This window comes from Triticum urartu, chromosome 1A (assembly GCF_056163025.1).
Source record: "Triticum urartu cultivar PI428250 chromosome 1A, HENAU_Tu73, whole genome shotgun sequence".
NCBI lineage: Eukaryota > Viridiplantae > Streptophyta > Magnoliopsida > Poales > Poaceae > Triticum > Triticum urartu.
The window spans coordinates 39,745,034-39,770,563 of NC_141873.1; the positions used below are offsets into that span (position 1 = coordinate 39,745,034).

Sequence of the window (25,530 nt, forward strand, 5' to 3'; positions counted from 1 at the left end):
GAACCCATCTAATAAGTCTAGGTTTAGCATCTTTCTTTTCCATAAGGTATTTAATACCAGCATGATCAGTGTGAATAGTTACATTAGAATCAACAATATAAGATCTGAACTTATCACAAGCAAATTCAACTGCTAAAAGCTCTTTTTCAGTAGTAGCATAATTTCTTTGAGCATTGTCTAGAGTCTTACTAGCATAATGAATAACATTTAATTTCTTATCAACTCTTTGCCCTAGAACAACACCTACAGCATAATCACTAGCATCACACATAATTTCAAAGGGTAAATTCCAATCAGGTGGCTGAACAACAGGTGCAGAGACTAATGCTTTCTTAAGTATTTCAAATGCTTCTACACAATCATCATCAAAGACAAATGGTATATCTTTTTGCAATAAATTAGTCAGAGGCCGAGAAATTTTTGAGAAGTCCTTAATGAACCTCCTATAAAATCCAGAGTGACCAAGGAAACTTCTTATACCTTTGATGTCCTTGGGACATGGCATCTTTTCAATAGCATCAACCTTGGCTTTATCAACTTCAATACCTCTTTGAGAAACTTTGTGCCCCAAGACAATACCTTCATTAACCATAAAGTGGCACTTTTCCCAATTCAAGACAAGATTAGTTTCTTCACATCTCTGCAAAACTTGGTCAAGATTGCTCAAGCAATCATCAAAAGAGGAACCATAGACGGAAAAATCGTCCATGAAAACCTCACAAATCTTTTCACAAAAGTCAGAGAATATAGCCATCATGCATCTTTGAAAGGTAGCAGGTGCATTACATAAACCAAAAGGCATACGTCTATAAGCAAAAGTACCAAAAGGGCATGTAAAAGTAGTCTTTGATTGATCTCTAGCTGACACAGGTATTTGAGAGAAACCAGAATATCCATCTAGAAAGCAATAGTGTGTATGTTTGCATAATCTTTCTAGCATTTGATCAATAAAAGGTAAGGGGTAATGATCTTTCTTAGTAGCTTTATTTAATTTGCGGAAATCAATTACCATCCTATAACCTGTGATAATTCTTTGTGGAATCAATTCATCTTTATCATTAGGAACAACAGTAATACCTCCCTTCTTAGGGACACAATGGACAGGACTTACCCACTCACTATCAGCAACGGGATAGATTATACCTGCCTCCAGAAGCTTGAGTATTTCTTTTCTTACCACTTCTTTCATTTTAGGATTCAGACGTCGTTGAGGATCACGAACTGGTTTGGCATCTGCTTCCAAATTTATTTTATGTTGACATAGAGTGGGACTAATGCCCTTAAGATCATCAAGAGTATATCCAATAGCAGCACGGTGCTTCTTCAGAGTTTTCAATAATCTTTATTCTTCATGCTCTGAAAGGTTAGCACTAATAATAACAGGATATATCTTATTTTCATCAAGATAAGCATATTTAAGATTATCAGGCAAAGGTTTAAGCTCAAACACGGGATCACCCTTGGGTGGAGGAGGATCCCCTAAAATTTCAATAGGCAAATTGTGTTGCAGAATAGGTTCCTATTTAAAGAATACTTCATCTATTTCCCTTCTTTCATTCATGAACATATCATTTTCATGGTCTAGAAGATAGTGTTCTAAAGGATCACTAGGAGGTACGGCAATAGAAGCAAGACCAATAATTTCATCCTTACTAGGTAATTCTTCCTCATGATGTTGTTTACTAAATTTAGAGAAATTAAACTCATGAACCATATCATCCAAGCCAATGGTAACAACATTCTTTGTGCAATATATGGTAGCATTGACAGTATTTAAGAAGGGTCTACCAAATATAATGGGGGCAAAAGCTATCTTGCGGAGAAGTAAGAACAAGAAAATCAGCAGGATATTTAGTTTTCCCACACAAGACTTCAACATCTCTAATAATTCCAATTGGTGAAATAGTATCTCTATTGGCAAGTTTAATTGTGACATCAATACCTTCTAACTCAGCAGGTGCAATTTCATTCTTAATTTCTTCGTATAAAGTATGTGGTATAACACTAGCACTCGCACCTATATTATCAGACAAGAGATCTTTAACAATAGCAATATTAGGTTCTACTTTAACTTGCTCAGGAGGTGTATAAGTTCTAATATTGCTTTTACGAACAACAGTTGAAGCTTTAGCATGATCCTTTACTCTAACATGGAAAGGTGGTTTCTCAACATAAGAAGTAGGAACAATAGGATCATTATAAGTGACAGTCTTTTCTTCAACTTTAATAGGTGCAGCTACTTTTACTTCTATGGGAGGATGATATTTAAACCACTTCTCCTTAGGGAGATCAACATAAGTAGCAAAAGATTCACAGAAAGAAGCTACTATCTCAGAGTCAAGTCCATATTTAGTGATAAACTTACGGAAAATATCGGTGTCCATAAAATATTTAACACAATCAAACTTAGGTGTCATACCTGACTCCTTACCTTCGTCGAGGTCCCAATCTTCAGAGTTGTGTTTAATTCTATCCAATAAATTCCATTTAAATTCAATAGTCTTCATCATAAAAGAGCCAGCACAAGAAGTATCGAGCATGGTGCGATTGTTTTCAGAAAGCCGAGCATAAAAATTTTGAATGATCATTTCTCTTGAGAGCTCGTGATTGGGGCATGAATATAACATTGATTTAAGCCTCCCCCAAGCTTGAGCGATGCTTTCTCCTTCGCGAGGCCAGAAATTATATATATAATTGCGATCACGATGAACAAGATGCATAGGGTAATACTTTTGATGAAATTCCAACTTCAATATTTTATAGTCCCATGATCTCATATCATCACATAGCCTATACCATATCAATGCGTCTCCCTTCAAAGATAAAGGGAAGACCTTCTTCTTAGCAACATCATCGGGTATACCTGCAAGCTTAAATAATCCACAAACTTCATCCACATATATTAAGTGCTCATCAGGATGCTTTTTTCCATCTCCTGTAAAAGGGTTAGCTAGCAGTTTTTCCATCATACCCAAAGGAAATTCAAAAGGAGTTTCATTTTCAATAGGTTCAGTAGGTTGAGGAGCAACTCTTTGCTCTACTGGACGGGGTGAAGATACCCCGAACAAGCCCCTCAGAGAATTACTTTCCATAGTAACAAGTGACAGTAAATTTCAGCACAATATATAAATTTTTCCTTACCAAATTCCACCTACCAAAGGCGCTACACTCCCCGGCAACGGCGCCAGAAAAGAGTCTTGATGACCCACAAGTATAGGGGATCTATCTAGTCCTTTCGATAAGTAAGAGTGTCAAACCCAACGAGGAGCAGAAGGAAATGATAAGCGGTTTTCAGCAAGGTATTCTCTGCAAGTACTGAAACAAGTGGTAACAGATAGTTTTGTGATAAGATAGATTGTAACGAGCAATAAGTAACAAAAGTAAATAAAGTGCAGCAAGGTGGCCCAATCCTTTTGTAGCAAAGGACAAGCCGGAACAAACTCTTATAATAGGAAAAGCGCTCCCGAGGACACATGGGAATATCGTCAAGCTAGTTTTCATCACGTTCATATAATTCGCGTTCGATACTTTGATAATTTGATATGTGGGTGGACCGGTGCTTGGGTGCTGTTCTTACTTGAACAAGCATCCCACTTATGATTAACCTCTATTGCAAGCATCCGCAACTACAACAAAAGTATTAAGGTAAACCTAACCATAGCATGAAACATATGGATCCAAATCAGCCCCTTACGAAGCAACGCATAAACTAGGGTTTAAGCTTCTATCACTCTAGCAACCCATCATCTACTTATTACTTCTCAATGCCTTCCTCTAGGCCCAAATAATGGTGAAGTGTTATGTAGTCGACGTTCACATAACACCACTAGAGGCTAGACAACATACATCTTATCAAAATATCAAACGAATACCAAATTCACATGACTACTAATAGCAAGACTTCTCCCTTGTCCTCAGGAACAAACGTAATTACTCACAAAGCATATTCATGTTCATAATCAGAGGGGTAATACTATGCATATAGGATCTGAACATATGATCTTCCACCAAATAAACCAACTAGCATCAACTACAAGGAGTAATCAACACTACTAGCAACCTGCTAGCACCAATCCCGGACTTTGAGACAAGAATTGGATACAAGAGATGAACTAGGGTTTGGAGATGAGATGGTGCTGGTGAAGATGTTGATGGAGATTGCCCTCTCCCGATGAGAGGAGCGTTGGTGATGATGATGGTGATGATTTCCCCCTCCCGGAGGGATGTATCCCCGGCAGAACAGCTCTGCCGGAGCTCTAGATTGGTTCCGCCAAGGTTCCGCCTCATGGCGGTGGAGTCTCGTCCCGAAAAGTTCCTTCTTATTTTTTCTCATCGAAAGACTTCATATAGGAGAAGATGGATGTCGGAGAGCCACCAAGGGGCCCACGAGGTAGGGGCGCGCCCTAGGGGGGCTAGGGCGCCCCCCCCCCCCCCTCGTGAGCAGGGTGGGGGCCCCCTGGCCTTCATCTTTGGCGAGGATTTTTATTTATTTATTTTAAGATGTTCCGTGGAGTTTCAGGACTATTGGAGTTGCGCAGAATAGGTCTATAGTATTTGCTCCTTTTCCAGCCCAGAATTCCAGCTGCCGGCATTCTCCCTCTTTATGTAAACCTTGTAAAATAAGAGATAATAGCCATAAGTATTGTGACATAAAGTGAAATAACAGTCCATAATGCAATAAATATCGATATAAAAGCATGATGCAAAATGGACGTATCACTTTCTTTTGTCATAGCGAAAACTATATGCATCTTATTTCACCCACAAGGGAAAAACAATGCTAAGAACATTTCTTCCAATTAAATTTTCCCGTTGGTTCCAATTTAATTGGAGGATAAAACTTTTACTTTGCAGCAGGAACTTTACAATATTCTATTCAAAAACAATTCTATACTCTTTTACTCTCTTAAGCAATTTTAACCGGTTGGTTCAAAAATGCATTAGAGAAGCAACAATTTAATCTGTTACTTTAGTTCTATTCACTTTTAAAAGAGAACTTTTATTTTTATTTACAATGGAAAAACATGAATAAAAAATTCATGAACTTTTTATTCGTTATAGAAACTTTTCTTTCACCGAATAAAAAATCATGTACTTTTTAGTTTTCTTTATAAACTTCATGAACTTTTCTTTTGATGAAAATTTTCTATTTTCATTTTCAGAACCTTTTCTGTTTACCTTTCTATTTTCTAAAACAAAATTTTCGTTAAAACTTTTTTGCATAGAAGAACTATTTGCAATCTACCCAAAGTATGGACAGAGAACAGATAAACAAAAAATAGCAGCTCAGCCTGGCCTTGGCCCAGCGCGCGCCGCTGCGGCTTTGGGCCCAGTGCGCCCTGCTGCCGGCCTCTATCTCCGTTCCGGCCCAAAAGCCCAGTATGGCGCTAGGGTTTCAATCTCAGCCGTCAAAAGCGATCCGACGGTCCAGCGTCGTTCTCACTGGAACAAAAACGCGATCCCGGCCAACCCTAGCCTCATTTCCCCCTGGCGCGCCTCTTTGTGCTTCTCTCGATCCGACCGCGGGTCAGCGCACCACGTCGGTCGCCGGGCCACCGTGCCGCGCCACCCCTGGCCGCCGGCGACGTCCACCGCGCTGCGCCTCCCTTCCTTTCCTGCGGCAGAGAGAGAGGGTATCTCTTGCGCCCTCGTCTGCTCCCTTACGTGCCCGCCTCTGTCTCTCTCTCTCTGTGTTGCGGCCTCATTGGCCGCTCGGCCACAGCGTCGTGCCGCTCTTCCCCTTCCTTTCCTCCTGCTCTCCCCCATCCACAGCCTCCTACTGGACCGAGAGAGAGGTAGAGAAGTGCGGGGCTTTCTTCGATGCTGCGGGTTGGGCCCATGCCGGTCGTCGGTGACGGCGTCGAGCGGCCACGGCGGCGCGCGAGCCTGCTCTTGTTCCCCCTCCTCTCTTTCTCCATCCACCGCCCCCTTTTGCAGAGAGAACAAGGCGCAGTTGCGCCCGCTTCTCCTCTGCCTTGCGGAAAACGGCGACGGTGGAGCACTTGGTGGTGGCACCGTTGCCATCCCCTTCGCCGGCTGCGCGTTGACTAGAGGGAATCGAGGATGGCCTGCAGCTCCGCCTGTAGATCCCCGTCGCCAGCGCCCCCCACATCCTCCAACTCCTTCGGGTCCATTGCATCCGGAGGTAGCCCCGCGGTGATCCGAGCTTCGCGCCTTGCCCGGATCTGCTCAACGAGCTCGAGCCGGCGCTCTGGCGTAAGAAAGGGCTCGCTCCTCACCCGGCGGCGTGGGGGCATGGTGAAAGGATCGGAAAGAGGTGTCTAGAGGGGGGTGATTAGACCATCAACAAGCAAAGGTGACACTTTTAAGTTCTTCAAGTTGAGATGGAGTTTTAGCACAAATTTAAGCATTCACAATACATTTCAAGTCGGGAGGTTGCAAGACTTGTGAAGTTTGTAAACATGATTACGTTTCTTAGGATTAACAAAGCCGGTAGGTTGTTTAACATAAACTTCCTCCTCAATTTCACCATTTAGAAAAGCACTTTTAATGTCCATTTGGTACAAAGTGATATCATGGTGATTGGCATAAGCAAGTAAGATGCGTATGGACTCAAGTCTAGCAACGGGGGCATACGTCTCACCATAGTCCATACCTTCGACTTGAGTGTAGCCTTGGGCGACGAGATGGGCCTTGTTGCGTACAACTTATCCATCTTCATCTTGCTTATTCCGAAACACCCATTTGGTTCCATTGACATTTTGGTTGTTGTCCGGCTTTTCTACCAATGTCCACACTTGGTTCCTCTCGAAATTGTGTAGCTCTTCGTGCATGGCGTTCACCCAATCCGGACCATCAAGAGCTTCTTCAACCTTGATAGGTTCAATACTAGAGATGAATGAATAATGTTCACAAAAGTTAGCCAAATGAGTTTTAGAGCGAGTAATTCTCCATGTTTGAATATCATCAGAGATTTGTTCGATGGGATGATCTCTTGAAACTCTTGCTCTAACTCGTGAGAGTTTTTGTTTGGGTTGGGGTGGAACATCCTTTTCATCATCTTGTTCTTCCTCTTGGCCCTCTTCATTGTTGGTGTTGTTGTTCTCTTGTGGAGGTGGAGAAGGAGGTTGATGAGGTTCATCTTGGTGAACTTCCTCGTTTCCTTCATCTTGGTATGTGTAGTTGAGATGTGCAAAAAATGTGAAACTGGGATTCCAATGTGTTGTTGCAAGTTGCAAAACTAATTTCTGTGAGATTTCAATGTGAAACTGGAAAAAATATGGAATTAGATCTCTGAAAAATATGAAACAGCTATTTCTCTTATCTGTCATTTGTTATTTCAGTGATATATGTATTGAGAAATTACTTCCCTGGAATATATTTCAATGGGGTGTTGCAAGTTGTGAAACTAATTTCTGTGAAAATATATGAAATTACTTCTCTGAAATATATGAAACCGTTGTTTCTCTTATCTGGCATTTGTTATTTAAGTGAGATGTGTATTGGGAAATATGAAATTACTTCCCTGAAATATATTTCAATGTGTGGTTACAAGTTGTGAAACTAATTTCTGTGAAAATATATGAAATTAGATCTCTGGAAAATATGAAACTGCTATTTGTGATATATGTAATTTGTTATTTCGGTCATATATGTATTGAAATGTATGAAATTACTTCCCTGAAAATATATGTAATTACTTTACTGAAATACAGAAATATACATCACTTACATAGCTCAGCTACACATAGATATGTGAAATTTATATTACAATGTAGTGTAACTAGACTATTTTAGCATATGCAAGTGTTATATGCTTCTTAAAAGGATTGCAATATTTTTTGAAAGATTTGAAATGATATTTCAGTTAGGTATGAATTGAAATAGCTATGTGTAGCTGAGTTGTTTTGGAAAAAAAAATAACTGAAATCACTTCATAAAATATAAAAAATGCTCATGTGACCCTTTTGAAATGCTAAGTTTCAGTCTTTTGTAAAGATATTTGTTTTTGAAAGGATTGAAATCATATTTTTGAAGAATTGAAATCAGGTCTTTCATGGTTCAATAATCAATTTCACTTGTGAAAAATGAAATTGGAATTGGAATAAATGAAATCACTTTGTAAAAAGATAAAAATGTTTATGCAACACTTTTGAAATACAAAGTTTCACTCTTTTTTGAAATATATTTCTGAAAGGATTGAAATATGTTTTTTTTCTAAACGAGCTGAAATTAGATTTTGAAATTAATTGAAATTTTCTTTTTTTCAAATTCATATCTACATTAAGAAAAATCAAATAAGTTTAAAGTGAGAAAACTTGATCGATTGAAAAATGACATGTTCTGTATCTGGACTTGGGAAGTAAGAGATATGACTCGATCGTACCTGGAAAGCCTGGGACAAAGCTGAAGTCACGTGGGTGTGACATGGGTGATGTAATGTGGGTGGGCCCATCTGATTAAATACGGTGCCTTAAATGAAGGAAAGAGTGAAATACAGAAATACTAGTACTTTTGAGTTGGCAGCATCTTATTGGCGGGAGGACCATCGGTACATCCCGACACCGGTAAAAAAGAGGTTTGCGGAGGAGGGGCGCCATGTGTGGCTCATGAACCCCATAATCCCTCTATAATTCCTGTTCATCCAACTCTTGATCAATAATAAAGTGAAGCATGTTAACCCTAAAAAAACAAAAAGGCGCCAACGAGGAGGACACCGTGTCACAGCCCGACTCGTAATCAGGCCGGATCAAAAACTGCCTCCACAAATAAAACGGGGTGCCTCTGGCCCAGCCCCAACTACCACGGGAGGGGCGGCCGCTCTCTTCGCGTTCGTCTCCCGTACGACGGCGGCGATCGGCGGCGACCAGGGCACGTGCGCCGTGGTCACCTACTCGTCCCCTTTCACGCGCGCAGGCCCTGCGGGAGAGCCCCCAAACCCTAGCTAGCAATGGTGGTGGCGGCGGCCGGCGACCCTCGCCGGGTCCGCAACACCTGCATCATGGCGCACGTGGACCACGGGAAGACCACGCTGGCCGACCACCTGGTGGCGTTCGGCGGCGGCGGCCTCCTCAACCCGAGCATGGCCGGCAAGGCCCGCTTCATGGACCACCTGCGGGAGGAGCAGGAGCGGGCCATCACCATGAAGTCCGCCTCCGTCCTGCTCCGCCACCGCGACGGCACCCGCGTCCACCTCATCGACTCCCCGGGCCACGCCGACTTCTGCTCCGAGGTCTCCGCCGCCGCGCGGGTGGCCGACTCGGCGCTCATCGTCGTGGACGCCGTCGACGGCCTCGGCGTCCAGACGCACGCCGCGCTCCGCAAGGCCTTCGCCGAGCGCCTCCGCCCCTGCCTCGTTCTCAACAAGCTCGACCGCCTCATCACCGACCTCCGCCTCGATCCCGGGGAGGCCTACGAGCGCCTCCGCCGCATCGTCGCCGAGGCCAACTCCGTGTACTCCACGCTGCGCTCCGGCTCCTACTTCTCCCTCCTTGATGGGCTCGCCCCCGACCAGCAGGCCGACGATGGCGAGGACACCTTCGTGCCCCAGAAGGGCAATGTCGTCTTCGGCTGCGCCCGCGACGGCTGGGGCTTCCGGATCCAAGATTTCGCCGCCGTGATGGCCATGGGGCGCGCCGGCCAGGCCAACAAGCTGGTGAAATGGCTATGGGGGGCATACTACTGGGATAAGGAGAAGAAGAAGGCTATGCCCTTGGCCAACGGCATCAAGCAGCAGCCCATATTTGTGGAATTGGTGCTCAAGCGGCTGTGGAAGGTATATGATCATGGTCTGAAGGTGGACGGCGCAAGCTGGCTGCGCGATCATGTCGTCCAGGCCTTCAATCTGAAGGTATCGGAGCGGGAGCTGCAGAGCAAGGACCGCCCCAAGGCCGTGCTGGAAGCCGTGATGAGGGCGTGGCTGCCGCTTGCGGAGACAGTGATGACGATGATCATGGAGTGCACGCCAGACCCCGTCGCCGCCCAGAGATTCAGAGCGCCGGCACTTATGCCCGAGAGGGAGCTGCCGACATGGGTTTTGGCGGAGCATGCCGGCATCGTCGCCGAGGCGGAGAAGGTGAGGAGGTGCGTGGTGGCCTGCAGCGCCAGCTCAAGCGCCCCTGTGGTGGTCTTCGTGTCCAAGATGTTTGTGGTGAAACACAAGGATCTGCCACCTACCCTCGACCGCGGCCAGGAGGCCGCCGGTGAGCCGGAGGAGTGCTTCTTGGCATTTGCGCGGGTCTTCAGCGGCGTCTTGCACGCGGGGCAGAAGGTGTTTGTGCTGTCACCGATGTATGATCCGGTGAAAGGGGACACAACAGGCAAGCATCTGAAGGAGGTTGAGGTTCAGCAGCTGTATGAGATGCTAGGAGAGGGCCTCAGGCCGGTGGCCAGCGTAGGCGCCGGGAATGTGGCCGCCATCAAGGGCCTTGGTGAGCATATAATGAAGACGGCCACACTATCATCTACGAGGAACTGCTGGCCCTTTGCGAGCATGGCGTTCCAGGTCTCTCCGATACTGAAGGTCGCGATCGAGCCCGCCAACGTGGCTGATCTGGCCGCGTTCCGCGAAGGGCTTAGCCTTCTCAACCGGGCAGACCCACTTGTTGAGTATTCCATATCAGAAAAGGGTGAGCATGTCCTTGCTGCAGCTGGGAAGGTACATTTGGAGCATTGTGTGGAGAATTTGCGGGAGAGGTTCGCGAAAGTCGAACTGAATGTCTCAGAGCCCTTGGTATCCTTCAAGGAGACCATCCAAGGGGAAGGTGTTGGTTTGGTAGATAGATTGAAGGATCCACAGGGATACGTTGAGAGGATTGCTCCAGATGGGAAATTTGCTGTGAGAGTCAAAGTCATCAGGCTTCCAGATGCTCTGGTTAAGGTCCTCGAGGAAAATGAGGAATTGCTTTCTCGAACAATTAAGGGGCAAACGGCGAGAAGCGACAGAGCAATGGGATCACAATGTCCTCGGGATGATGATGGTCGTTCCGTGGCAGTGCTTAGGCAAGATATGCTCAGTGCTGTAGAGAGCGAGCTGGAAGCGCTCTCTGTGCGAGCGGATGAAGTTAAGCTCGAGTGGTATAGGAAGACACTGCTGGGATACTTGCACAAAATCTCGGCCCTAGGCCCTTCCCAAGTCGGTCCGAATCTCCTCCTCATGCCCGGTGTGAAATTAAGCAGCGGTTCGACAACCATCCAAAACGGAAGGGAAGGTATTCTAGTGCGCGGCACGTGTCATGTCTCAGAGAAACTGGGGTTTGTGAGTGTGTCTGATGATGCAGAGATTAGCAATGGCATTATCGACGACAGTGAGCCATCCACAGATGTTCCTGATCATGAGGCACTAAGGAACATCATCATCTCAGGATTTCAGGAGGTCACAAATGCAGGGCCCTTGTGTGATGAACCTATGTGGGGTCTTGCATTCATCGTCGAGCCCTACATATTCTCTGGCAGCCCAGATAGTGTCAACTGCTCTTATCAGCACAGAGCGGCAGTCAGGGAAGCGTGCCGGGCGGCCGTGCTTCAGAGCAAGCCCAGGCTTGTCGAACCCATGTACTTATGTGAAGTGACCACTCCTATAGAGCGCCTAGGAAGTGTCTATTCTGTTCTTGGCGATTGTCGAGCAAAGGTGCAGGAAGCGGAGATGCAACTAGAAACTTTCTTGTACATGGTGCACGCGCATTTGCCGGTTGCCGAGAGCTCTGAATTCTCTGAAAAGCTTTGGAATGGAAGTTCCGGTGCGGCCACTGCTCGTCTCACTTTCAGTCACTGGGAAGCTGTTCCTCAAGACCCCTTCTTTGTTCCAAAGACTAAGGAGGAGATTGAGGAATTCGGAGATGGTTCAAACATGGGGCCAAACTTGGCTAAGAAGCTCATCAATTCCGTGAGGCGAAGAAAGGGACTGCATGTCGACGATAAAGTCGTCAAGCATGGCACGAAACAGCGGACTCGGGCTAAGAAAGTGTAGATACGTTCTTGGGATTTATATGAAACTGTACATTCTGTTTCGTCAAGCATGGCACGAAACAGCCGGCTCGGGCCAAAGAAAGTGTAGATATGTTCTTGGGATTTATATGAAACTGTACATTCTGTTCCACAGCTTGTCCTGGTAAACTGAGATATAATCAATCTGTAGCTAGTGTGATTTTTGAAATTTTGAAATGCTGAGGAATTTTGGTCAGTTATTTACAATAGTTGCTGATTTGGCTCTTGTATGCTGAGGAATGGTTTATTATGTGGGTATGTCAAGCTAGAAAGTTTCACAACATTCTGCTTTTAAAACCTTGACTTGATGGGAAATGGTAGAAATGTATTCTCGTGTGTTGTTAAGCCAAAAGTTAGTAGAACTCGCTTGATCATGATGTAGTAATTTGTGCACTACTGCTTTGTGAAAAACTGTAGGAATAAACATAGCCAGGAAATAAAATGACCATTATGGTAAAGAGGCTTATTCCGAGCATAGCATAGTTACGTCAGTTACCTACATTGTCTAAATGCTCACTGTCCCACTTTTTCTTGTATTTTTTTGTGTCCTTCATGTTAGCCTCTAGGCATTGCAAGCCACATATATGTGGGATCTCCTGCGGGGAACCAGAGATGAACTTTAAAAGTCTTCATGGGACACCTTGGCCTTGGCTCATATGAATGGAACTGTTATCTCCTGTTCTTCTGTCCTGGTAAGCTGAGATGTAACCAAATCTGTAGCTAATGTGATTTTTAAATTTTGATGTGCTATTGGAATTTTTGTGAAGATGGTTGTTTCGGGGCATATTAAGTGCAGGCCTCCAGAAGCTCCAGTGCATAGTGGACGGCTAAAGCATGCTGAACTGCTGACAATGTCAAGAGAGGTCAGGGTAGACCGAACTTGACATGGGAGGAGTCTGTAAAGAGAGATCCGAAGGACTGGAGTACCCCTGTTCAGGATCCTGTCCTGGTAAGTTGAGATGTAAACAAATCTGTGGCTAGTGTGATTTTAAACTTTTGAGTGTGCTGAGAAATTTTGGTGGAGATGATTATTTTGGGGCATGTGGGCGCTCTGGGCATTTTTGAGAGGGATTTCTAATAATTGCCTGATTCCTGCTCATCCATGTTTGGCTCTTCTAATACCTGTGCACTCATCTCAGAATGATTTATGTGGGTATGTCAGCTAGAAAGTTTCACAATATTATGTTTCTGTTACAGTAACTTGGTAGAAAATGGTGTAAAGCTGCACAGGATCCCCCCCTATATGGCAAACAGACACATCCTGAACTGTACTTTGCAATGCCCTGGTGAATTATCTTATCATCCTGAGTGAGTCGTTAACCAAAATTTGGTAGAGCTCACTGAATCATGATGTAGTAACCAGTGCACTACTGCTTGGGAAGAACTGCAGGGATTCACACAAGCAGGAAATAAAATAATCACTGTGCTTAAGAGGCCTATTCTGAACATAGCATCTTTACTTCCGTTACCTACAGGCCACATCGTGTGTATCCCATTTGCCTGTGCTGCTAATTTCTACGATTTACAATTACAGATTGGATTGCCACAGCAGGTCTGTAGAAAGATAAAACAATCACTATGCTTAAGAGGCAGTATTTCATTCACTATGGGTGGAGTCATCAGCGTGGAAAGCTGTGGTCGACTCTTCTAGTATAAACTGCAGGGTTTAGTTAGCATTATATGATGATCGACGGAGCAAAAGTAAGTCGTGGGATCTTTATTCCGAACCGAACTCTTATTTCACATTGCAGGTCTTAATAAGAAGCTATGTAAATATGTAGTTATTATGGTAGAAAGGTGCTGAAAGTTTCATAGCATTCTGCTTTTTAACCTTGACTTGATGGAAAATGGTAGAAAGGTGTGTGAGTTGTTAAGCGGAAGTTAGTAGAACTTGCTTAATCATGATGTATTAATTTTTGCGCTGCTGCTTGGTGACAAAGTGTAGGAATGCCAGGAAATAATATGACCACTATGCTAAAGAAACTTATTCTGAACATGGCGTCTCCACATCAGTTACCTACAGTTTCTAAATGCTTACTGTTCCAATTTTCCTTGTATTTTTTGTGTGCTTCCTGTTAGCCCTTAGGCATCACAAGCCCAGACATGTGGAATTGCCTGTCTCCAGCAGTAGCATTTCATTGTGGTCTGGAGCAAGTGATAAAGGCTTTGATGTGCATGATCTTGAACTATATAAGCCTAGGCGGTGGCGGTGCGTAGGTTTGTGCTTGCGTAGCAATAGGAGGCTGGTAGGAGGGGGAGTTTTATTTCTGTTTATCTCTATTCTTTTCTAAACATACATGACCTGCGTTCACTAAATATTCATCTGGACTCTTTTTCGTACAAGTTAATACTCGTATTAGGGCTGCTCGACGAAGCGAAGTGAGCCGCTGGTTTGGGTTTTCCATAAGATGGATGGTTAAAAGGTCAAAGCTTGGTCAACATCCCCGACTTATTTCAGAACCAAACCTTGTAAATTCTAGGTATTACAGTGTATTTATTTTTCGGGCCATAAGTGATTTCTCACCAAGAAAAGATTGATGACGGTGTATTCACAACTATATGTTTGGCAGGAAAATGCAATCCTGGCGTCGACATGGTTCAGTCTCGTGGGTCAAACTGCAAAATGGCTTGCAGGCAACCATAGATCAGATGGTCTTCATCGGAGACCTTGGCCTTGGCTCGTATGAAACTGTTGCCTACTCTTCTATGGGCATGGGCATGCTCCACCTGCTAAGGTGTTCCTTCGGTTACTGTGGTGATCAGTACTATTACTTTTATTATTCTTAACTTAGAATTTCTTCTAGATTTTTCCATTGTAACTTTTAAAAAGGAGATTCAGTATATTTGCATCTGTATAAGTATAGAACTATCTTGTGCAGTTAAGCGCGCACACACACAGACACAAGAAAAATTAGCAGAAAAAAATGCTCAACTTTATTTCCATGGCTAGCCGCCAGGTGCTCCTGCCAGAACTTCTTGCTAAAACTTTTAATGCCAACAGTTAAAAAAACTTTTCATGCCAAGTTGTATTTTTAGTCCCAATTATCATGCCAGGAATTGTGCTCAGAAGCTGAAGCATGCCAAAAATATATCTGATTGAATTTTACGCATGTATTTTGATTTATGAAGGTGCCCTTAATCGACAAGGGTGTTTCTTTCATTTGAACATGTAGTCGCTAATTGAGATATTGCTTGCAGGGAAACACCGAGGATATGATTACCTTGGTGCATCAAGGACATGGATACCAACAAGCTATGGATATTCGAGAGGTCCTCCAATAAATTAACCTGAAGTAGCAAGGACTACTTCCATTGTCCATGCCTCCATGGAGGTGAAATTCTGGTTAGGTATTTGGTCCCCATCTTCATCTATCAAATTCAGGTATCATGAAGTGGCTGATTTAGCGATTTTGCTTCCGATTTGATTAATATTGTCCTATCAGCGCCCTCACAGCAACAAGCGGTACATTTTGCTTTCACTGATAATTTAGCTGATGCATCTCTTGTGGCTTGGATTTTGTGTTAGCAAGCTTTTGATTCATTGTACCCTAGGATCTGCGGTTATGTCTCTCCAAGTGTATTTTTTTATAAGAAACAGTTTAGCATTTGAGTCCACTTCGGTTGTGATTTTTTCATGCCAGATTTAATTTACCATAACTTCTGAGAATTGACCAATTTTTATTTAAAACCATTATTTACATCAAATGTATCTCAATTCAAAATGTTTCAATAGGTTGTTCTTCCAATATGATAGTTTGCATCTTTAGTTTTGGGGCTTCCTCAACATAAAAACATAATGCTTTCTTAAGAGACCTTTTGTGATTTGTGAATGACCATTACCACGGCGTGCTTGGAGAGCCAAAGCCCCTCCCCGTGGATCCCAGCCTGCTTCCTCGACATTTGTTGCCGGCGCCCAACGACATCGCCTTTTCTTCTTCGATGTAGTAAATGCCTGCAACTTTCTGGTCCTGTGTAAGTTTGGTATGTCGGTAGTTGTGCTGCGGCGTTGGATGTTTGCTTTGCTTGCTCCAGCATGGCAATCGTGCCCGGAGCCTCTCAAGGGATGTTTTTTTTGTGAGTTATTTATCCAAAACCACCATACTTGGGGCTAGGGTAACAGCTCAATACCAGATTTGAGCCAAGTCACAAAAAACCACCAACTCTAGGCCTAATCGGTAATGCGGAGCACTGACGGGCCGATTTAGCCACGAAAACAGCGAAACCGACAGGTGGGACCCACCTGTCGGGCCGACATGGCGCGGGCTGACGGAGGCCGTTAGACGGAGGGGGACGGCCGTTTCCGCGCCCGCTTATTAGTGGGCCATGCGGGTCGCTGGTCGGACCAGACCGCACCAGAGCACATCCGACCCCTCTGTCTCGACCTCGACGACCGCCGCCGCCGCCGCCACCGTCGTCTCGCCGCCGTCCGCCGGTCCGCCATGGTTTCTTGGAGCGAGGGGTCAAGCTCTTCTTCTTCGGAGGACGAGTCAGTGACTAGCCAGGTACGTGCATTTGGGGATTCCAGCATTTAGGGTTAGGATTAGGGTTCTTGAGTTGGGGATTTCTTAGAGTCAACTCGCTGATTTCTTCAATCTCTTTGGTTTTAAGCTTCCTAAGACTATCCCATGCTATGAATGGAGTGGCATTGCTCATGAGCTCTCCTCTCGCTGTCTGCATCGCGAGCCTTGCCTCAGGCTAGTAGCATTTGAATCTACGGACACTGGCCGACGTTTTCTTGCTTGCGCTGAGGAGAAGGTATGTTGGTTAGTACTGTATTTAGTTAACCTTAGTTAGTTTTTGCTCCATTCAAATGCCAGAAGGAAATTTTGCTCTGCTTATTAGTGTGAACAATTGTCATTGCCCACAGTTGGATTTAATTATGCTACGCAAGTGTAATTTGCTCCAAATAATTAAGTAGTGTACAACATTGTTAGTGCCAGTAGGAAATTATGCTATGGCAGTGTAAGTTGCTCAAATAATTAAGTAGTGCCAGTAGGAAATTATGCTTTTGTACTTACTAATGACAACATATATTTAGTTTATATGATGTTAAAAGTGAAAAAAAATTCTTATTGACAACACATATTAATTTGATAGGCTTTCTTAATTGTTTGTGCATTTAAATGAACACAAGTTGATAGGCTTTCTTATTGACAACACATATTAATTTGATAGGCTCTTGTGTAGTATGATTGACAATATTTTTTTCTGAATTATAGGCTGAACTAAAGTGCAACTATCTGGAGTGGATAGACCCTGAGTGGTCAGTGGCTATGCAGTTCTGCCTAACTGAATTGTGGGGCATGTATGACAAAGAAATCAATGACAGGGTGAGAGACAATGTTCAGCTTGGTGATCAGAATTACAAATTAGTTGGAGAAAAGAGGAAGATGGAAGAAGAGCTGAGATTTTTCAAACTTGATTTTGCAAAAATGGTGGCTGACAAAGAGGATGCTATTACTGAGCTGGGCAATACTAGGTTGGCTCTCAATGATCTGAAAGAGGAGATGAAGAAGAAGAAGCTGGCAGACCATGGTTGCACAAACCTACATCAGTTACTCAGGGCAAAGGCAGAGCAGGAGAGGGACAAGCTTGTGGTAGAGAGAGACCAAGTGCTCACAGAGAGAGACCAACTAAAGGAAGAGAAGAAAAAGCTAGAGTACATCATCTCTGATTTGCTGAAACAGAAGCATGGCTACAAGGACAAGATCAAGAAGTTGAAGGATATCTGTGATGAATTTTAGTTATGTAATGTGGCATTGTACTTGTGTAGTTGTGCTCTGTTGCACTGAATAATCAGCCCTACTAGAAGTGCACTGTACTGTTGTAATGGTTAAATTTGTACTGAATTATGCAGTTTATCTGCAAGTCTAGAATTTGAACTTATGGCATGAATTTGAACTTAATTTGTAGTGCTATCTCTTGTATCATATTGAGTACTCTATCATATTTACTTCACTCCAGGTGAAACTGGTGTGATAGTTTGATTATTGTGCACAGAAAAATTTGAAATACTAGTAACTTATGGCATGAGTATACCAGGAACTTTCTGGCATTATTATTATGCACATAATGTGATTATCAGGGAGTGCAAACAACATAGCAGTACAGAGTAAATGTAGACATAATTATAGATAGGTACATGATGATTGAAGCAAGCCAACATAGCAGTACACAAGAATAATAGATAGCAGTTCCTCATAGCATAAAACCAAGATCCATACATAGGTTTAGCAAGCACATAATTATAGATAGGTACATAAATTGCTCTAGTGCCTGATGGAGCACACATGCACTTGGATACATAGTCAAACAAGAACTCTCAATAGTTCCCACTGGCATAGAAGTACCCCTCCATCCTTTTGCTCATGTATCTTGCCCTTTTAGGCCTATTTCCTGTTGGCTGGCTAGTTGAAGCTTCTGCAGTAGTTCTTGGAGGATTGAAACTTCTTGCACCTGTTTTTGCACCTCTCCTTGCAGCAGCAGTACCAATACCAGAAGGAGAAGAATTTGCAGCTCTAGCAGATGAACCAACAGCTCTAGCAGATGTAGCAGCAGCTCTAGCAGATTTGCCCTTTGAAGCACCAGCAGCAGATCCCCTTGAAGCAGATGTAGAGCTTGCACCCCTAGGAGTTGTTGTACCAGATGTTGAGCTTCCACCTTGCTGCCATGCAGGGACTGTCCTGTTTTCCTGCAATTATTTTTGTTGGATAAATTTCAGTGATACTTAATGAGTGATGAGACAGAGAAGGAAGTCAAAAAAAACATACCATGTGCTTGTTCTTCCTGATTTGCAGATCTGGCCTCAATGGCTTTGCACAACTTGTGTATTTGTGGCCCTGCAACTTGCAGTTACTACAAGTTATTGTAGCCATCCTTGATGTCTGCTTTGCTTGAGGAGGCTCAAATCTGCCTTTCTTCCTTTTCTCTTCTGCTGGTCCCTTCTTGTCTTCTTTGAACTGAGGTGGGTCAATGTCAGGAGTTGCAGTTTTCACCCAACAATCAGGACCAGGAACTGGGTAAATGATAGGCTTGTATGACTCCAAGTACATAGCGTTTTTGAAGAAAACATTTACATGGTCCTCTGGTAGTTGTTTAGACCTGTAGATGGCAGAACAAGCATGGTTGCAAGGAATTCCAGAGATGTCCCACTTCTTACAACCACATGTTTTCAGATTAGTGTCAACAGAGTAGGTCTTATCCCCACTACTCACTTGGAAAAGACCTGGTCCAGCTATCAATGATTTGCAGTCCCTTGCATATCTCTTGTTCACCTCTAACCTCTCAACATAAGTTGGTGCAATTTCCCATCTTGAAACTAGTCCACCCTCTCTCTTTTGCTGATACCTTACCATAAGTTTGTCCTTGATCCCATTGATCATGGTGACAATTGGCTTGTTCCTTACATCAAGTATGTACTTATTAAAAACTTCACTTAAGTTATTGACAACCAGATCAGTTTTGCAGTTAGTATCCATTGCATGTCTTGACCAAGCTTTTGGAGGAATCCTTGACATCCACTCCCAAGCAGCCTTGCACTCAGCCTTCATGCTCTCCATTGCCAACTGAAAGTCATGTTCAGTGTAAGCATATGCAGCTGCATCCATGCATTTCTTCAAGTCTTCCCCTCTGAATCCTGCTCTCTGAAAGTTGGCATAAATGTGCCTCAAGCAGTACCTATGAGGGCAGTTCGGAAAGACTGTTGTGACTGCATTCAACAGACCCTGAAAAGGATTTTGAATTCGTTAACATGAAAGAAATTATGAAAACAAATTATGAAAAGAAATTATAATGATTTAATTGTATTGATTTAATTCAATTTAATTGGTGTAGTAATATTATATTGATTTAATTGAATTTAATTGGTGTAGTAATATTATATTGATTTAATTCAATTTAATTGTTGTAGTAATATTATATTGATTTATTTCAGTTTAATTGTTGTAGTAATATTATATTGATTTATTTCAGTTTAATTGTTGTAGTAATATTATATTGATTTATTTCAGTTTAATTGTTGTAGTAATATTATATTGATTTATTTCAGTTTAATTGTTGTAGTAATATTATATTGATTTATTTCAGTTTAATTGTTGTAGTAATATTATATTGATTTATTTCAGTTTAATTGTTGTAGTAATATTATATTGATTTATTTCAGTTTAATTGTTGTAGTAATATTATATTGATTTATTTCAGTTTAATTGTTGTAGTAATATTATATTGTCGGCAAGTTGCGGTACCACTCGACAAGTGGCAACTAGGGTAGGTGGGCTCAAATCAAGGTTGGTTAGGCTATGGTGGCCCTTTTGGGTCACCCTAGGCTATCTTGACCAAAGTGTCGGCAAGTTGCGGTACCACTCGACAAGTGGCAACTAGGGTAGGTGGGCTCAAATCAAGGTTGGTTAGGCTATGGTGGCCCTTTTGGGTCACCCTAGGCTATCTTGACCAAAGTGTCGGCAAGTTACAGTACCACTCGACAAGTGGCAACTAGGGTAGGTGGGCTCAAATTAAGGTTGGTTAGGCTATGATGGCCCTTTTGGGTCACCCTAGGCTATCTTGACCAAAGTGTCGCCAAGTTGCATTACAACATAATGAACTAATTATACTAAGTACTGAACTAATTAGACTAAATGCAAAACAACATAATGAACTAATTATACTAAGTGCTGAACTAATGTAGATGAACTCACCTTCTGTCTATCAGACATGAATGTGTACTTTCCAAATTTTCCCTCTTCAGTCCCTCCTAGGGCATACTTCAGTTGAGTCAAAAACCAGGACCAATTTGGTGTGTCTTCAACTCCAACCACTCCAGATGCTATGGGATACATATTGTTGTTTGCATCCCTTTCAGTAGCAGCTAGTATTTGTGCCCCACTAGTTAACTTAATGAAACAACCATCTAGGCCTATGAATGGCCTGCATCCATTCAAAAATCCCTCAACACATGCATTCAAATAGAAAAAAAGACCATGAAACCTTGGTCCTGCAGTTGGGTTTTCTCTTGTTTTTCCACTCACAGTACTGACAATGCATCTTGATCCAGGATTTGTAGCTTTCACAGTCTCCAAAAAATCTCTCAGCCTCTTGTATTGCCTCTTGTGATCTCCAAGCACAATGTCCTTTGCTTTCCTCTTTGCTCTCCATGCCATCATCTTGGGCACCTCAACACCAAACTGCCTCTTAACCTTGTCAACTATAGCAGGTACAGTAGTGTTGGGGTCTGATCTGATAGTTTCAAGCATTTTGTTGCCAAGCCACTTTGAGCTAATCCTTGTCTTCTCAGATTGGGTGGGACATGTGTGCTCCAATATCATCTTCTTAATGCAAAAAGTGGGCTCATTAGTGATCTTTGCTGCAACCATGTGGAACTGACAGCCCTCTCCATCACAACACACTATTACCCTATCACTGCAGTTTCTGTGATATTTGTATCTTCTAAGTTGCTTCACATGCAAATTCAGAAGAGCCTCTCTAAATTGGTACACATCTCTGAAACAAAGCCTAAGCTGGAATTGCTGCTCTGGATGCAGCCTGCCCTCATCATACCAGACCCTGGGTGGTCTTTTCTTAGCTCTGCTCCTTCTACCAAATGGGATTATAAAGGACATTGGTTCATTGCCATCATCATCAGCTTCAAAGCCTGTATCATCCTCTTCTGAAGATGGATACCAGTCCTCATTCATGCTTCTGTCAGCACTAGAGTGGGACCTACTAGTAGGCCCAGGCCTCTTTATCTTCTTCTCAACAGGCTCAGGAACTGCTATCTCTTGATAGTCATCATCCTCTTCCTCCAAGTCTATGTCATATAAATCTTCAGGGTCTGTGTCCCCTTCACAGTGTGTACTGCTCATGTATTGAGCTCTCTTCCTCTTAATGTCAGCAATTGTGTCTTTCAGATCACTGTCCACTTTCCTCCTCTGTTCTTCTTCTCTAGCTACATTATCTTCTTCTTCATAGTCCATGGAATCTGAATCTGCATCTGGGATGTCCAGATCAGCTACAAAGTCTTCATCAAATACTGAGTCATCATCATCTTCATCAGATGGGTCCTCAGTAGCTGCAAGCTCCTCCTCATCTGTATCAAACTGGAAATCTGCATAATTCACACTTACTTGAGTGTTGACTTGCTGCAATGCATTATTTTCATGCTCTGCATCTGCCTTCTCTGGCTCAACAGGCTGGCATGGTGGAGGAATTGTTTTTATTGGCATATAGTTCACACTTTCTTGTGTACCAAGAACATATGATGAGCCACCATAATGATCTGTTGTTTTGTGCACAACACCTGACTCATTAACAGCAAAAACAACATGTTGGTCCACTGTCAAATCTACAACTGTTTCAGCTGGGTCCACTTCTTCAGGTTCTACTGGTGCTTGCTTCCTCTTCCTATATAACTTCCCCTCTTTAACATACAAACACAATGTCTGGCTGGTTTTAAATTGATTTATCATATCATCCACTTCAGTGTTGTTTGTGATGACAGATATCCCTTGCATCCCTATGCCATCCTTCCTCAGGTAGCAAATACTGTCATCACTTCCATATCCATTTCTGACCATCACATTAAGCAAACTGCCATAAGTGATGTCTCTCTCATACATCTTCACAAGGGCATACTTTCTGGCAGCATCTTTAGAAGGAAACTTAAAATATAATGACCATGGCTCCTCAGGCCTACACAATACAAAACAAAATAACAACATTTTCAGTACAGTTAAAAAATTCAGTACAAACAACACTAAATAACAGCAATATTCAGTACAAACAACACTGAATAACAGCAATATTCAGTACAAAAACACTGACTAACAGCAATATTCAGTACAAACAACTCTGAACAACATGTCATTAATAAGCAGTTCCTCATTCACTAAGATCTATGTATGAGGATAATAAAATACAATTAAGATCTATGTATAATATTCAGATAATAAAATGCAGTTTCTCATTCAGTAGCACAATAAAAACTATTACATATTCAGCACAATATTGCTGCAATCAACTAGGCCTAACCCTAGGTATAGCTAGAACTGACACTAGGTATCCTAACCAACCAGTACTGCTAGACCCTAACCCTAGGTATTTTGCACTAAGATTTACCTGGATTCAGATGGATGCAAGGGGGGTACTTCCTCCCCAAACGAATCAGCCGCCGCCGCCTTCTCAGCCTCCGCAGCTACCTTCTCCGCCTCCTCCGCAGCTGCCTTCTCTGCCTCCTCCGCATATTGGGACGGCAGCCGCAAGACAGCTTTACCCCAAGCCGCCGCCGTCGAGTCCGAATCGCCATTGGGGTTGGGGACCGACTTGCCATCGGGGTCGCATTGCGGGCGGCGGCCACTGTTAGAACGGCCATCGCCGCCGGAGCCGTCGACTCCTTCTCCGCCATCGCCGCCGCCGGAGCTGGTCGCCATGAGTGGAGCTGGAGGAACGCGCGGGAGGAAACTGAATCGGGGATTGGACAGGGAAACGGCGGGTGCGTGACCTAATCAGCGGGCGCGGAAACGACCGTCCCCCTCCGTCTAACGGCCTCCGTCAGCCCGCGCCACGTCGGCCCGACAGGTGGGTCCCACCTGTCGGTTTCGCTGTTTTCGTGGCTAAATCGGCCCGTCAGTGCTCCGCGTTACCGATTAGGCCCAGAGTTGGTGGTTTTTTGTGACTTGGCTCAAATCTGGTACTGAGCTGTTACCCTAGCCCCAAGTGTGATGGTTTTGGGTAAATAACTCTTTTTTTGTTGTTGTTACAAACAGCAACAGGTTAACCTGGATGATCCAAGTTGGACGTACGTAGTGAGCGATATGCATCTATTCTAGTGCGCAGCAGCCCTGGATTTTCAGTAAAAGAAACAGCAACTCCCAGGTTAACCTGGATCCTATGTACTGTATGTAAGAAAACATAATGCTTGCATTTCAATTTCAGGTCCCAGTTTCCATCTTCAGACTCCCATATTTCTGGGATGTGTCCTCAGTACATACCCCCTCCTTTTCTTTTTAGTCTGCATATAAGATTTGGTCAAAATCAAACTTTATCAACTTTAACTAAGTTTATAGAAAAAATTATCAAGATTCACAATATGAAATCAATATTGTTAGATGCATCATGAAATTAATTTTCATACCATATAGCTTTAGTGTTGTAGATGTTCATATTTTTTCCAACAAAGTTGGTCAAACTTTATAAAGTTTGACTTTGACCAAATCTTATATGCAGAGTAAAAAGAAACGGAGGGAGTACATACCCAGGCCTCTACATGTTACTGTAGAATTCTACATCTCAAGTAACCTGCATCCCATACTGTGAGAATTTAAATCATCGGAATGAAAATCATACTACCGGGCATCCAATTCTGGTTCCCTTAATTAATCGGCACAGATATCAACTCTTATCTCACTGTCAACTGCATTTCAGATCTCAACACATTCACATGTTGAACCAGATTGGTCTGCCAAACAATTCATCAGCTGTGCGACAGGTAGACCTAGCTACTAATTAAGCATTTCGATGTTGCGCCATCACGGCCAGCTAGAGTTGCTTAATCATCTTCGTCCAGAAACCTAGTGTCCTCGTCAAACATCACAGCTTCCTTCGTGTCTTTCACATGATGATCTCACAGCTTCCTGCTGATGCACATGACAGCAGTCCATAGCTTAATAATAAGATAAATATCCAAAATATATAGCTGAAGCTGGCAGTGCCGCGCTTTCGTGTACATCACAGTATCATATGACCAGGCTCCTTGCCTCTCACCTGCCAAAGCTGATCCCCTATGTCAAGGCCACTGCACCTCTGAATTCGCACTGCTCAATGCCTCGACCCTGCCATGGAACATTAAGCAGGTATTGCTGGTTAATACTAGAAGAAAATCACAAAATGTGCTTTGCTTCAGCATAGGATGCTCAAATTAAATACATTCCCACAGAGCATATATGTACTGCTGCTGCAGTATAGATAGGAATGAAGACGAAAATGGATAATTCGATGCAGAGCCAACTCAAAAAAATCCAAGCAAGCTAACGGAACGGGGCAGGCGTCAGGTTCAACCTGTGTGCTTTCAAGCTTGTATGACTTCAAAAGTGGCATGTGTTCATTAAATGAAATCAACACCCAGATCACTCCAAAAAAAAAACAGAGGATATACGTATGTATGCAGGCTGGTAATAATAACCATGACAATGAAGTTACCAAACGGAAAAGGATTATAAACACACAAAAACTGTGTAACAGACCAAACATTTCTTGAGGAATTACCAAGCTGGCAAAAACCAGTAGCTACCATTACTAATTATTAACATGAAATAGCTTCTTGTTGCCTATGCATGGTCACTACGGGCAAGTGCCAACTAAGGGTAATACCGTATACCCCTGTACCATACAGAGATAGAGAAATGATCATAGAAAAATATCCATATTGCTGAAATATATATATTGCAGTAACTAATAGGCGGCCTAAACACCAATGTGATGAGTATAGATGCTGCCGCACAAATCAGTAAGGAGGAGTAATATTATTGCGTATATGCAGAGAAGGAAAAATCAAGTAAGCTAGACCACTACATGGTTTCATGACATCAAATTATC

The 25,530-nt window shown here is 43.1% G+C and overlaps 3 protein-coding genes across 3 annotated transcripts; 2 read left to right on the forward strand and 1 right to left on the reverse strand.

The window, feature by feature from the left end:
• The first annotated feature begins 8,777 nt into the window (after positions 1 to 8,777).
• Positions 8,778 to 12,248, forward strand: LOC125529856 (uncharacterized). Its single transcript, XM_087514399.1, has one exon. It carries the CDS (start codon positions 8,912 to 8,914, stop codon positions 11,927 to 11,929), a length of 3,018 nt encoding a protein of 1,005 aa, XP_087370525.1. The 5' UTR covers positions 8,778 to 8,911; the 3' UTR covers positions 11,930 to 12,248.
• Positions 12,249 to 16,132: 3,884 nt separating this feature from the next.
• On the forward strand, positions 16,133 to 17,720 carry LOC147989775 (uncharacterized). The gene is made up of 3 exons (XM_087514449.1): positions 16,133 to 16,448; positions 16,555 to 16,701; positions 17,166 to 17,720. The coding sequence occupies exons 1-3, from the start codon at positions 16,386 to 16,388 to the stop codon at positions 17,688 to 17,690; spliced, it is 735 nt and encodes a 244-aa protein (XP_087370575.1). The 5' UTR covers positions 16,133 to 16,385; the 3' UTR covers positions 17,691 to 17,720.
• Positions 17,721 to 18,268: 548 nt separating this feature from the next.
• LOC147989776 (uncharacterized) lies at positions 18,269 to 23,366 on the reverse strand. Its single transcript, XM_087536088.1, has 4 exons — positions 23,056 to 23,366; positions 20,640 to 22,629; positions 18,717 to 19,670; positions 18,269 to 18,637 (listed from the first exon to the last, which is right to left on the reverse strand). The coding sequence occupies exons 1-4, from the start codon at positions 23,364 to 23,366 to the stop codon at positions 18,269 to 18,271; spliced, it is 3,624 nt and encodes a 1,207-aa protein (XP_087392214.1).
• Positions 23,367 to 25,530: the final 2,164 nt, after the last annotated feature.

Excerpts from the sequence above, each read along its gene's own strand:
- LOC147989775 (XM_087514449.1), top strand. The coding sequence starts at position 16,386 with ATGGTTTCTTGGAGCGAGGGGTCAAGCTCTTCTTCTTCGGAGGACGAG. Across the intron at positions 16,449-16,554 it reads ACGAGTCAGTGACTAGCCAG|CTTCCTAAGACTATCCCATG; the intron begins GTACGTGCATTT and ends TTTGGTTTTAAG. Across the intron at positions 16,702-17,165 it reads TTGCTTGCGCTGAGGAGAAG|GCTGAACTAAAGTGCAACTA; the intron begins GTATGTTGGTTA and ends TCTGAATTATAG.
- LOC147989776 (XM_087536088.1), bottom strand. The coding sequence starts at position 23,366 with ATGGCGACCAGCTCCGGCGGCGGCGATGGCGGAGAAGGAGTCGACGGC. Across the intron at positions 22,630-23,055 it reads TTGCATCCATCTGAATCCAG|GCCTGAGGAGCCATGGTCAT; the intron begins GTAAATCTTAGT and ends TGTATTGTGTAG. Across the intron at positions 18,638-18,716 it reads TCAGGAAGAACAAGCACATG|GAAAACAGGACAGTCCCTGC; the intron begins GTATGTTTTTTT and ends AAATAATTGCAG.
- LOC125529856 (XM_087514399.1), top strand. The coding sequence starts at position 8,912 with ATGGTGGTGGCGGCGGCCGGCGACCCTCGCCGGGTCCGCAACACCTGC.